The sequence below is a fragment of the Enoplosus armatus genome, chromosome 7 (assembly GCF_043641665.1).
Source record: "Enoplosus armatus isolate fEnoArm2 chromosome 7, fEnoArm2.hap1, whole genome shotgun sequence".
NCBI lineage: Eukaryota > Metazoa > Chordata > Actinopteri > Centrarchiformes > Enoplosidae > Enoplosus > Enoplosus armatus.
In genome coordinates, this window is record NC_092186.1 from 21,354,527 (window position 1) to 21,367,548 (window position 13,022).

The window sequence follows — 13,022 nt, forward strand, 5'->3', positions numbered from 1 at the left end:
TGTGCTATGTAAAGACAAATATGTTTCTAATGACTTGCCACTTTTCTGTTTATGTATAAAATATAGCGACTTTATCCATTGGACTCATTTGTGACTCAGTGCCCATGAACGGGGTATTAGTAGACTATAGGCTCTGTAGCCAGAATGAGCAGCAGCGAGCGCCTACAGGGGTGTAAATTGTGTAAAGTGGGTTGAGTGAAAACTCTGATTTTGTTAAACCTGCTTTCTGGAATAGACCCCAGAACCTTTTGTGACTTAGTTTTTGTAAACGTCTTGGTGAACAAGCTTTCTTTCATCTGTAAGAATACTGGCAACAATGGCTTCTGATAATTTTGTACCAGCAACAAATAATCACAATATTATAATTATAAAAACATAAACTGTAGGCTTTTGCCCAGCTCTAGTGTGTGATATCCAACAGGTGTGTGTGTGCAGCGAAAAGAATTGCGATCCTTCATAGCTGCGGTAGCACAGCACTGCAGGGTGTGTGAGCTTGTGTGAGCTCTATGGCTTACAAAAGGATAGACCCAGTAGGACATGATGAAAATCTTCTTTGTAGGATTCTAGCAATATGATACACATTTCATTGTGTTTTTGTATTTCAATATTGATAAATCTGAATCTAAGTAGCTGTGAAGCTGCACAGTATGCTACTGTGTCAGAAACTGGTGCATGTGGCTAAGTGACAATCAACATCAAAACCAACAATTTTGCTCTTCATAAACCCCCTTTTTGCTGGATTTTCACTTTTTGAATAAAGATATCTAATTTCTTATTACCAAACCTAACTATCTTACCTGCTTGAAGCCTTGTTGTCACCTTGGAAAGCTGTGAAAGAATGTGCCTTGCACGAGGAGTGGCACCTCATGCAAGTTGAGCAAGCAAACACGAACAATGCTGCAGAACCTGACATGTTCTTGAAGTAAAAACAACAGAGCTTTCAAGAATTTTATGTCCATTGTTTTTATGTTGATACAGGTGTGGCAAACCAGTCAGACACTAACTGTTAGTAAAGATGGATCAATGCTTCGATTTCAGGTGTTTTATAGAGTATGGAATATCACGGCCCACTGTGGCCTGACTGAAGACGCCTATATTGCTGTCAAGCCAGATGTCCTCTAGTCATGTATGTGATGTCCCACCTGTAAAAACGTGTAAATCACAGTCATTCCTCAGTTTGTTGGCTGCTTCACATCTATAATGTTGTACCTCGCTCTTCTCCTTTAGGGAACAGAAGTTAGTCATACCATTTCATTCCCTTTCCGTTACAACAGATATAGTATGAGACATATATACTGTCTCCACAGAGCAATCACCACATCGGAGCAAATCTCCAAGGCTGTAGTGCACTGCAGAGCCAGCAGAGAAAACAAAAGGAAACACTGAAGGGTTACATCCAAACGTTACAATAGAACAAATGTGCTATGAGCTGCTGCACAGATATCACCTGCTGAGACCATTTTCAACCTGCAATAATTGATTATTTTGGCCACTTGGGGGCAGCGGAAATAAGTTGGGAACACAACATTGACACTTCATCACCTTTTAAGTTTATATAGCGAACAGGTGTTTATTTACGCATCCAGCAGTTACTGGGCAACATTTTCATTAATTTGGAGTTGTGTTTCTGGCCACCCAATATTCATTCTCTTTTAGCTCTGTTTTTGGTCTCTACCAATTTCTGAGGGAAATATCTTCCTACCAGCTGGTCACTAACTGTGTCCGTCTGGTGTCTGAGCAGTTAGTGTACAGTGGGCTTCTAGAGCTTTTCCTCTAAATACAGCTGCCTGCTGTGGCTGAACACGACGCAATGGAAGCGTTGAGAGTGAACCCACATTTATGGGCCAGACAGCGAAACACTGAGCTAAAACTCACTAGAAAGCTCTGTAAAACCGAGGCGAGCTGCAGATCCAGGAGATAATTCTCTGTAGGTTCATCACTACGTGCGACCCCCTTCACATTACCACATTGTTTATACATTGTCCTTTCACACATTGTTGATATATAAATATACATTATAGCAGCTTTAAACAACACCCATGACGTTGACCTGTCCCTGGTCCTCTGCACACTCTGAAGGGTGAAAGACCCTTGATGAAGATGGCATGACATTACGTTCATTTTGACACTTTCCCAAAATGACTCAACATGTGTTTTTACAAGGTGTGGATTCACGTGTTGTCACGACTGTCATAAAACAGTACTCACACGTCAGTGTACTTTTATAGTGTTGTTGGTTTCTGTAATCTGTCCTCCTGTCCATACTGGCCGGGATGACATCCCCTCCTAATGTGATCGCACTGTTTTTGGAAAGTAAAAAGTCTGGGTTGTTGATATTAAATGTCCAGTTTGATTGCGTCTTTATCTTTTCTTAAATTCCTTTTAGCTGCATTCACTCAGTGTGTCAGTCCAATTTGTATGCAAAACAGATGTCATACTCATACATAAACTGACCTAATCATGACCTTTTTCAGTTCACAAACTGCTCTGTCTCAATGGTGTCAATAATGTCAGAAAACCAGAGGGGATAAACCTACATTCCCTGTGAAGGTGTTTCCCTTTCATTCTGCCACAATGACAGTCACTCAGTGACAGTCACTCAGGCCCTTGGGCCCCCTGCTGGGTGCAGCCACAAGGAGCAGCACCAGTATATAAATCAAACCAGTGTGCAGTGTCACAGTGTCTTTACTGATACCGTCACAGGGGGGAGCCAAAACTCCAAGTTCTACTGATGGTGGCTTTAAGAGAGATTAAATGATACACAGTGGCAACATAACATCTCTGTGGATATTTCACACAGTGACCTGTATCTGTTCAAAGAATTTTCATTTCACCTTTGTGAGCAAGAAATGCACTTAGTCTCTAATTATTCTCCCCTGCTGCCCAAAATGAAGACATATTCTTCTAGTCTCTAGAACTCTGGAGGATGAACACTGTTTTTCCAAAAGACATTTCCTCTTTTGGTGTTTAGGTTATAGCGGTGATGAGCTCTGCCTAACACATTGGACCAAAGTCTCCCACAGGTGTCCAGTTTGGTTCAGATCTGGACCACAGATTACATAACGAGTGATTCAAGAGTCTTTTAATTTATGCACAAAGTTCTTAAAGGCTTATGATTAATCCATTTTGCATCAAACACAGAACCTTTCATAAACATCTCAACTGTTTACATCCCCACCTGCTGGTCATCAGTGGTGGAGCATTAAAACATCCCCCTCAGAGGTAGTGGGGCATGATTTAAATATTACTAAGCAGAATTAAGACTACTTGTGCTGGAAACTAGTCATCCGAGGGCCACTGTGAGAAGCCGTCATTTATATGGCCACTGTGGAAGGGCCAATGAGGCATTCTAACCATATCCATTTCATTATGAATACACCGACCACTCTCTTCAATTCAGCAATTCTCTCAAGTCGTGACCATCTTATTTTATACACTTTATATACATTACATATACATACATTACTTACATATGCATTTTCCATTGTAAAATCAAGCTAAAAAGGAATATCCCTCTGTGCTGTAACACTGTGACTGTAGGTTCCGGTCTGTAGAGCCAACCTTTCCAAAAGTTGAAAAAACAAGTTGATGATATAGGAATCACAGATTTAAAATGTACACTGTTACAGTTAAGACAGCTTCATGACCGTGCACTGCTTCTGTTCATTGTTATCTGTGAAATACTGGCAAGAAGTTCATTAATTACTGCATGACTGGTCTGGTTTGGTCACGTGCCTGTATATCTCTCAAAGTCACATTCATGTAAAGGAGAAAGACCTTGCTATTGGTCTCTTCTTAACCAGTTGTTTAGGCACCACCGTCTCCAGTAGCCTCCTCACTAGGTCCAGTCTGCCTGTCCTGATCAGAGCCCTGGATAACTCCGTGACCTCCGCTGTGTGAGTCCTGTAAAGGCACCTCAGCTCGGCCTTCACAACGTCCCCGGGGTACCTCTCCTCTGCCTTTTGCACCCACAGCTCCAGTTGGGTGATGGCAAGGGTGGGGTCAGGGCCTCCCTGCATGAACAGAACCAGGAGGGCCTGTAGGAGGCAGCGCAGGGCTGTGGTGTCTGTGCTCCCTGGTCTCTCTAACTCCACAGCCAGTTTGAAGCAGTCTGCAGCGTTCTGCTCCTCACCCTTCAGCAGGAGGCAGCGTCCTCTGAGCACGTGAAGGTCCGGCAAGCTGTCGCCCAGCTCAAACTGCAGGGCGTGGGACAGACTCACCAACGCACTGTTCACTGCCCCCTCATCCACCAATAGACTCTCCTGGAGTGCATCTACACCCATGTAGTAGTACACCTAAAGGGAAACACACAAATCTGAAAACCCCGTTGCTGTAGACAATCCAATGCTCATTACTAGTTTGTGTCCTGACCTGTGCCATCTCTAGGTGTGTCCGCAGACATGGACGTACAGTCAGGACCTTGTCCAAGTCCTTTCTGGCCTCAGTCAGCTTCTGTCGGTCTGGGATTCCACCTTGACCATGTTTTGCCTTCTCTAGGTCCCTGACGTAGAGCATCATATTGATCTACAAGGAAAAACTTTATGAATATTTGTATTATACACCATTTTATTGTCATCTTGTTTTCTCAAATGAAATCATCACTGCAGGAGTTTGGAGTATAACATTTCTTTTTTACTATATAAACTGAATATAAATACATACAGTGCACAGATATAACCATTTATAGTTCAGCTCAAATGTTAGATTTGATTGCACGAATATATTCAAATTAATGCAGATTCTCAAGCACTGAATGGATTTCACGTGGTAATTTGACACAAGTTTTGACAGCTTGACATTGACTGGTTGTACTTGGTCTGCAGTACCTTGGCACGGGTGCAGTAGGCCTGCCAGTTGATTTCTGGGTCTGGGAGCATGTTTAGGGCCATGTTGCAGATCCCTGTAGCCATCTCATGTTTGCCCAGCAGAAAGAAGACCTTTGCCAGAAGGTTCAGGGTGAATGCATCGTCACTGGCAAAATTTATGGCCTGAGGACACAGTCAGTTATATTACGTTATGGTGAAATATATATATATATATATATATATATATATATATATATATATATATATATATAACAAAGTAGCAGTAGTAATAGTAATTAAACCTTTATTCCCTTTATGTTGTATTAGCATCACATTAGCCCAAGACAGCTAACTGCTAGTATAATGGCTATCTTGGTCAGTACTGGTTGCAGAAACAACCATTTTAATATCTCAAATTACAGACAAGAGTCACAAAATAGCAATTACAGGCAGAGAACCTACAGGTAATCCTCCGACCAGGATATTTGGAGAATAGATAAAAGGGGCCTGTCAATATTTGCTTGGTCACAAAACTGACAAAATGGTGGATGTAGGAATGTCAGTTAAACTGCTATAGCATTGTGCTACTAGTGGTTGCTACTAGCAACAGAATGTTCAACTGAAATGAACTGCCGGTAGCAAAACAGTAAAAGAAAAATGACAGGAACTTGAGCAGTTTCCGATCGGATTATCAGATTTAACAACTTCTACAACAGGTCTAGGTAAAACAGTCTGGAGGTATCTAAATGTGTGGGTTAACTCACTGTTCCATAGCAGGATAGAGGGTCAGAGGCGGAGTAGCCACAGTCATGTATAGACATGGGCACAGTGCTGAACTCTTCCTTCCTCTCCAACATGATGCCAACATAACACCAGGCAAGAGCTGAGGGGGGAGATCAAAATCAGGGTTTTTACCAGGTTCTACTTAAAGCATTTGTTCTTTGTCTCCCTCTAGATTGAAGAAATGGTTGTATTGTATGTAACACTTCAAATCAAAATATGCCTCTAAATGTACAACAGAGCAGATATATTCATAGAGAAACATTTGTCATTTACCTTTGTGTTGTGTTTTCTCCGATTCTAGTGTTTGCTTGAGAAGCTTCAGTCCCTTATTGTAGTGAGAGAGTCTGGAGTATTCAGAGTCCTCTTTGGTCTTTACTATGTCGTCCAGTCTGCAGGGAGAAAATGACTTAGTACAAATGAATGTTTACACATTAAGTGGTGCAGTGGTTATCTTTTGATGCCAGTTTTGTACCTTATATAGATGGTTGACATTTTAAAATACCAGCTTCGTTTTTCCTCTATTGGTAGCTGAAAAACAACAACATTATTTACTAATAGTCTTTAGTTAGTAATAAAATGACATTTATTGTGCAGGAATACTGTAAATAGTTAAGTCTTCAGCAGTGTTGTTTAATTGCTGCTCCACCCAAATGAACACAATTTTGCACTTGTCTTGAATGAAAAATGCTGAGCCATGATTGGCTCTGTGCTGTGCCATGATTTTCCAAAACAAGAATAAAATTGGCTTAATTTTTGGGGATATTAGTTTCATATCCATGTTATTAAGCTTCATATTTGTAAATCTCCTGAGCATAGCCACATCCTCTAACTTCAGTAAAAGTTTGCAGGTGAAATGAGTCATGGCGGAGCGATGAATTCAAAGATATCTAATGATTACTTACGCTGCATGGTTGAATTACCGATTGATAAATTGCTAGAAGGTGGTGGTCTCATCACATAACCAGTCATTGTTTCAGTGCCCCTCACATCTACATTCTTCATGTTAATCCTAAACTGTTAAACACCTGTATTGTGAGTATTACTGCATGTGCATGTTTCTCACCAGCTGACCCCCGTAGTCCAGGGCTCTGTTGTAAAGTATCAATGCTGCTGTCAGTCTCTCTCTCAGGTCATCCTCGCTGTCCAGCTCCACATCATAGGGATACACGTAGGCCTGCTCAACCAGGCAGCGAGCCGCCAGGAGCCTGGTCTCTTCCTGACAGGCCTCTCCAGCATCTAAACCCATAAGGTGGGACACTTTCTCCACACACTCCCCCGCGTCCAGCTCTCTCCCCAGCTTGTCGTACACGTAGCCCAGGTTGGCCCAGGCATTGAGGTTACCAGGGTCTTCTTTACAAATGCTTCTGAAAGGCCAACAAAGGGTCTTGAACATCAGAAGTCATTTAAAAATATCGCACCATGTTTCATTCTTATTTTGACAAAAAATATGTTATAATACACAAAACCTAAGATTGGATTGCCACAAAATTTGTTCATGGTCCCCAGAGGATGAATCTTACTGATTTTGGACTTTTCTTCTAGCGTCACTTTGAGGTTGCTATTGGATGGATTTCCATGAAATTTGATAAACACATTCATGCCAACTTCAGGATGAATTGTGGTAACTTCTAATGCTATCACCAGGTCAAAATTACAATTTTGTCCAGTACTTTGATTTGTGGCTAAATACTCGCTTGTGTTTAATGCTGATTAGCAAACATTAGCATTCCAACATGCCTAAGATGGTGAATATGGTAGCCATTATACCTGCTAAAACATTAGCATGTTAGCATTGTCACTGTCAGCATGTTAGCATGCTGACATTAGCATTTACAGCCTCACAGAGCTGCTAGCATTGCTGGTGTATTTCCATTGACCAAAGCAATCAGGAAAGGAAGTACACAATAAGATGCATAGTTTAGATAAAAGAAGTAAAATGAAATAGTATTATGCATACTTTATCACCATCTATACAATATGAAGCATTCTAATGCGAAAAGAGATGTACTATATACACCATCTGTTAAAAGTAAATAAGACATCATTGGTTAATTGGAGGGTATCTACATTGCTATAATTACTACTAAATTGCACTTTATTATGAATGTAATTGGGTAGTAGGTAACGTCTGCAGAGAGCAGAGTTAGCAATATGAAATAAAGATATCAATGTGTTAATCTTACTGGAGCAACTTTTGTTGATAATGCTTTTTAAGTATTTGTCTTTGCCAAACATGTTAACAATGTGTTTGTTATGCAGCATCCTGCATTTGAGATTACTGTGAACTGACAGGTCGGTCTTGATTTTGGTTGATGTTTCACTATAGTTGGTAAAAAAGTTAGGTTGCGCTTTGTGTTACATTTTCTACTGCTGTGTAGGCATTCAGTGTGGTGGTTCTTGGTTAGCTCACAGAGATGAACTATATGTAGTAAGACATGTTTCAACATGTGTGGAGTTTCTGTTGCAAAGAGTGCAACAGAATCTTAAAAACAAGACAAGCTCTCTTGGGAAATCGTGCATCAACAGTGTCTCAATATGAGGCCTCTTGCTTGGTGAATATTGTGAGTATTCTTCCTGTAAAAGTGTGTAAAAGTGTATCATCACCTGAACATTTCCTCAGCCGTGTCCAGCTGCTCCAGGTGAAAAGCCAGCAGACCCAGCAGATTTTGGACAGCGTACTGTAGATATCCGGCTTCAGCCTCTAGCTCGCCTCGCAGGCTCTCCTGTTTCAGATAAGTGTCCCTGAGTCTCAGCTTCACAGGCCCAACAGGATCACAGTTGAGGTTGAGGTCCAGGTGAAAGTGGCCGGGGATGTAGTCCATATTCTCCATGAGAGACTCAATGTCCTCTGTGCTGTCTGCCTCCATGGCCTGCTGCTCCTCCTGCTCCACCTGTTATTTCAAAAGAAAAAGAAACTTACTAACTTAAATAAGATAATTTCTTCTCTAATATATTTTGACCTAAGATCCTACACAAGAAAATACCTCTCGTCCTCCTCAGCCTACAGTTACAAGTCAATCTACTGCGACATAATTCAGCCACCCACTCTTGTGATCCCGGTGCAGACAGGTTGAACAGGTTAGGCTTGGGAGTGACGAGGGAGTGGAATAAGAGTGTAAGGGGGAGATAGTGTATAACTATGGATATATATTTTTCCCACACACTTTTTTTTTGTATCAAGTCCCCCTTTTGAGTCTTATCCATAAATCCATAAAATCTTAGTCATCGTCTCTATTATTTTTTCTATTCCAAAAAGGAGATCGCATCACTTCTGAGTTGTTTTGTTTTTTCTTTTTTTTTTTTTATTTGGCTCAGAAATACCAGCTGACATTCCTTAAAGTCCATTATGACAGGATGATATTATCTATGTCTTGAGTTTCGCAAAAAAAAAAAAAAAATGGTTTTGAAGCCTTGTTTTGGAGAATGCTTCAGTTAACCCCCTCTGCCCCTGCCTGAGTCAGCTGTAGCCAACAGAAGAATGTGAACCATCAGGATCAGTGTGACTGAAACACTGAAGGAAACTCAGTGACAGGTTCTTCCTTCCTTCCTTCCATGTCACAACTTTAAATTACCTTTCATTTCAACAAAAATTCAACATGTTTTAGACATACCAAAAAGGAGGTAATTATGAAAAGATAAACACGCAGCTGTATGATGAGCTGTTGACAGCACATGTAAACACCTGGAGGAGATATGCAGATACTCTGCAAGAGTTCAACAAAAGCAAACATTGACTGTGAATCCTCATTATCCTGCAAGTCACTTATTATCTCACAAGATCAGATACACACAAGATAAGCACAGTTTTGTTTCTCAGTGCTTTTGCATACAAATCCACACTCTTCCACCAGAGGGTAAACTTGTATTATGATAAACCAGGCGGACAGTGGAACAAAGCAGAGAGGGTTTTAGTGTTGTAAGTCCAGTATCACATGCAGTGCCTCGATGGGCTTTGCAGGCCCACATCAGAAGTGGTTCCCAAGCAAGTTCTAACTCTCTAAGAAGACAGGGTGAAAACTCGAAAACTCCACAAAGCCTCCGCACATAAGAGACCTTTGAAGAGATAATTCAAAGAGAGATCAGCCCTCCGCTGACAATTGCGGTGCAATAATAGCTGTAGGTGGCAACAAATCAATTACAAAAAAGTCCAGTAGGATTATAGTAAGAGCTGCTTAGATTAAACAAGATCAATATATACATACAAAGAGTTAAGTCCCAGAAAGTACTGCTGGTTGATGTTCAAGGATTCAAGGAATGTATTGTCAGTGCATTTCCATACAATGAAAAACGTGTATCATGGCTGCTCCCCAGTCAGCATAAACACAGTATCCAGTCATACTATCTTACACACAGTTACAAACATACAGTTAGATAATGAAAACTATGATTAAAAAAAGCCCGAAAGATCCCCTCAGACCAATTCTCAAATGCTAATTAGTCTGGAGCCTCTCAGTTCATTTTTGAGAATGATAATGATAACAATAAAACATGAGCTCCCAGGTTCGTTTATTTAAAAATCCGGAATCTATGAATATGCAAATGTTTTTAATATAAAAAGTTAACAACTGAGCACAAAATGTTGTTGTCGTGGTCGTAAACTGATATTTAAGGCGAGCACAGAGAAACCTGAACGTGTGTGTTTGTCAAAGTCTGCACATACATCATTCTGCACAGTGAAGGGCAATCATCAAAATTAAGCAACAATAAGTGGAGTGGGACTTTAAAAGCCCAGCAGCTGCGCATCACAGTCCTGAGTACGACCGGGGCACAAGTTGGAGGGATATGGGGCAGGATGGTCTTAGATTAATCAAACAGTTACTCAAAGATGGAGGAGACAACGAAGAGTGAGTCCTGTCTGAAAAGGAGGGAGTTTGCAGGACGAGAACACAGCTGGCAGCAGTGGACCATTAGCTCACAGGTCAGTGAGAGGAGTGTTTCTAAAACCAAACGTGTTTTTGATGGGGTTAGAAACTGGATCACTTGGAGCAACATGCAAACCCACACACAGATGCCTCAGTCAGGTTTGAACAGTGCTGAATCACCTTTGCTGCCCCTGACACACAGAGATAGAGTTACTACCAGAGTGTGTTGCGTAATGTGTATTTAGTACTGCAGACTTGCCTCCTCGTGGGCAGCCTTTTCCATTTGTACCATGTGGGTGTACAGAAATCCGAAAATGTTCTCCTCTTGACAACCGTTGCCATGGTGGCCATCATGGATACCAGGCTGATTGCATGGTAACATAATGATTACAGATGCTTGTTTGTGTGGCTGTGCACCCCCCCCAGGCCAAAGGCAGGATTTTTAACAGCATTTTGCTCATAAAGGTTTGAATTTACATGATAGATTTTACATACCAGCAGCCAAGAGACAAAACAAGGGTATTACGGGGAAGATGTTGACCCCTAATAATCCCTGTAGCCTTAGCGGCACTCCCCTGTAAAGTAGGATTAGGATATGTGTCCTACATACTGATAAAGGTCCTTTTGCTTTTAGACTAACCCCTTGTTAACCTACTTAATTGTTTTGGTGTATGTCTTAATTTCTGGCACAAAGGACAGTGGTGAAGAATAATATACAGACAGTCAGGGATGAGAATGGAAAGGTTGCCTGGCATGAACAGTATGAACAAGAGCCAAGATGGCAGCAGTCAGGCATCAAAGTTCTCTGAAATCCCTCTCTGCAGACACATTACATTTACATTGACAGGAGCATAACTGGGACGTTTGGGGCCCCTCATGAGATGTGACACTGAATACAAAAGGATCATAGGATCACAGGAAAGCCTCATTAATCCAGACGTTACACCTTCCTATCCCCTCCGTCGAGGCTGAGCTCTCCTCAGTTATTAATACCTTTGTTACACCTTCACTATCTTGTTGTAACCGGTCCAAAGAATTACTAAGAAAGGAGGGATTGAATGATTCAGTATGTATTATACTGTGTGTTCTCCATCTTAAACTGACGAAAAGTAGCCTAATTCTGGTATCCAGGCTCTGTAGCTCTCATACCATATCGGATAAGAATGAGACAGCCCTAATCCACTTCAGATCCCAAATCCTGCTTTTAACGTATTGTTATTTAATGCAGATATCCATCCCCCTTTTTACTGCAGATTCCCCTCCTTATCCCTTGTTCCCCCAAGACACACTTGTACATTTAATTAGTGCTTATACTGTAGCTGAAACCCCTCTGCCTTTCGAAGCCACTTCATCACTGTTGACTATGACTGTATTTCCATTCTTAGTCAGCTTCTCTTTGGCACCCCGAGTGAGTGTTCACAGTGAAAAGCAACTCTTCAGCTCTCCAGAGGCCTCCTCTGACTGCAGATTACACCACTGAATGTCTCTTTGTCCTGTCTCTGTGTGTAACACACATATACAGCAAGCACGCCATATTTTCAGGAAATCTTAGCACAGCAAATATACCTAAAATTACGACTAATTGTTTAGGATTGTTATGACGCGTTTCATCTGTTTTTCATAAAATGTCATATTTGTATTAAATCATGGATACAAAGCAGGATGTTTAAAGACCTTGTTAGCCATGTGTCTTTGTTACTTAGCACCGGATTTACATTTGTTAGCAAAGTTTAAAATGCTTTCCCTCCAAAGCCATGAGGAAAATGTCAGGGGCAAAACTACGCTAACCATACATCTTATTGAATTTTCTAACTGACCATGTCTATTTCCATTGACAGCCGCATTTAATCTCTGTTGCTCCAAACCATTGCCAACACAATACATCACCCCACCAGTCTCATAACCATGAGCTTTAACCTGATGTATTATGGCAGCCACGGCGCTCGTGGTTCCACATGAGGACATCCAGGCCTGAGTCTGCGTAGGCTGGAAGAAGGTTGTCATGTCGAGCCACGGGGTGTGAGTGTGTGTGAGTGTATTGAAAGTAATGTGATAGTCTTAAGTAACACAGACATCTGTCGTACTTCATTACACTGATTAGACTCTTCATCCGTCTCACCCCACAGGGACTCTGCTGCATCTAAACAGCTTCTCAGTGAAATGATCTGAAATCAGCTGCAACACATGCTGCAAACTTAATATGAGTTACTAAGATTTCTGCTTTTGCAAGAAAAAAAAAATTTAAATTAAAAGTTTAATTTTAGGAGTCAGCTGCAACAGAAGCCTTTGAACTTGAAAACAGCTGAAACAGAGTGTTTGTAAAAGATTTAGTAATGCCTGGATTGAGCCTTGCATTGCTTTTACAAGTACTGAATGGATGGAACTACAAAGCCTGTTCATGTTAGTAATATATGTGTGCAGACAGTTTATTTGAAGGTCCAATCATAGGCCTGATTGTGAAAACCTTTACTTGTCCACCTTATCTGAGCTGAGGACATAGTGCTTTAATAGGCTGGCAAGTCCGTTAGTGATGAAAGTAATTGTAATGGAGCTCTTGGTGGTTAGGAAAGTT

The 13,022-nt window shown here is 41.1% G+C and overlaps 1 protein-coding gene across 1 annotated transcript; it reads right to left on the reverse strand.

The window, feature by feature from the left end:
- Positions 1–3,073: 3,073 nt before the first annotated feature.
- On the reverse strand, positions 3,074–8,629 carry ttc22 (tetratricopeptide repeat domain 22). Its single transcript, XM_070909067.1, has 9 exons — positions 8,573–8,629; positions 8,193–8,479; positions 6,652–6,952; positions 6,061–6,116; positions 5,862–5,977; positions 5,570–5,688; positions 4,827–4,988; positions 4,372–4,524; positions 3,074–4,295 (listed from the first exon to the last, which is right to left on the reverse strand). The coding sequence occupies exons 2-9, from the start codon at positions 8,453–8,455 to the stop codon at positions 3,759–3,761; spliced, it is 1,707 nt and encodes a 568-aa protein (XP_070765168.1). The 5' UTR covers positions 8,456–8,479; positions 8,573–8,629; the 3' UTR covers positions 3,074–3,758.
- Between the last annotated feature and the right edge of the window lie 4,393 nt (positions 8,630–13,022).

Coding starts and splice junctions, on each gene's coding strand:
- ttc22 (XM_070909067.1), bottom strand. CDS start 8,455: ATGGAGGCAGACAGCACAGAGGACATTGAGTCTCTCATGGAGAATATG. Junction 6,117..6,651: donor TGGACTACGGGGGTCAGCTG/GTGAGAAACATG, acceptor GTTGTTTTTCAG/CTACCAATAGAGGAAAAACG. Junction 4,989..5,569: donor CTCTATCCTGCTATGGAACA/GTGAGTTAACCC, acceptor CTGTGTCCTCAG/GCCATAAATTTTGCCAGTGA.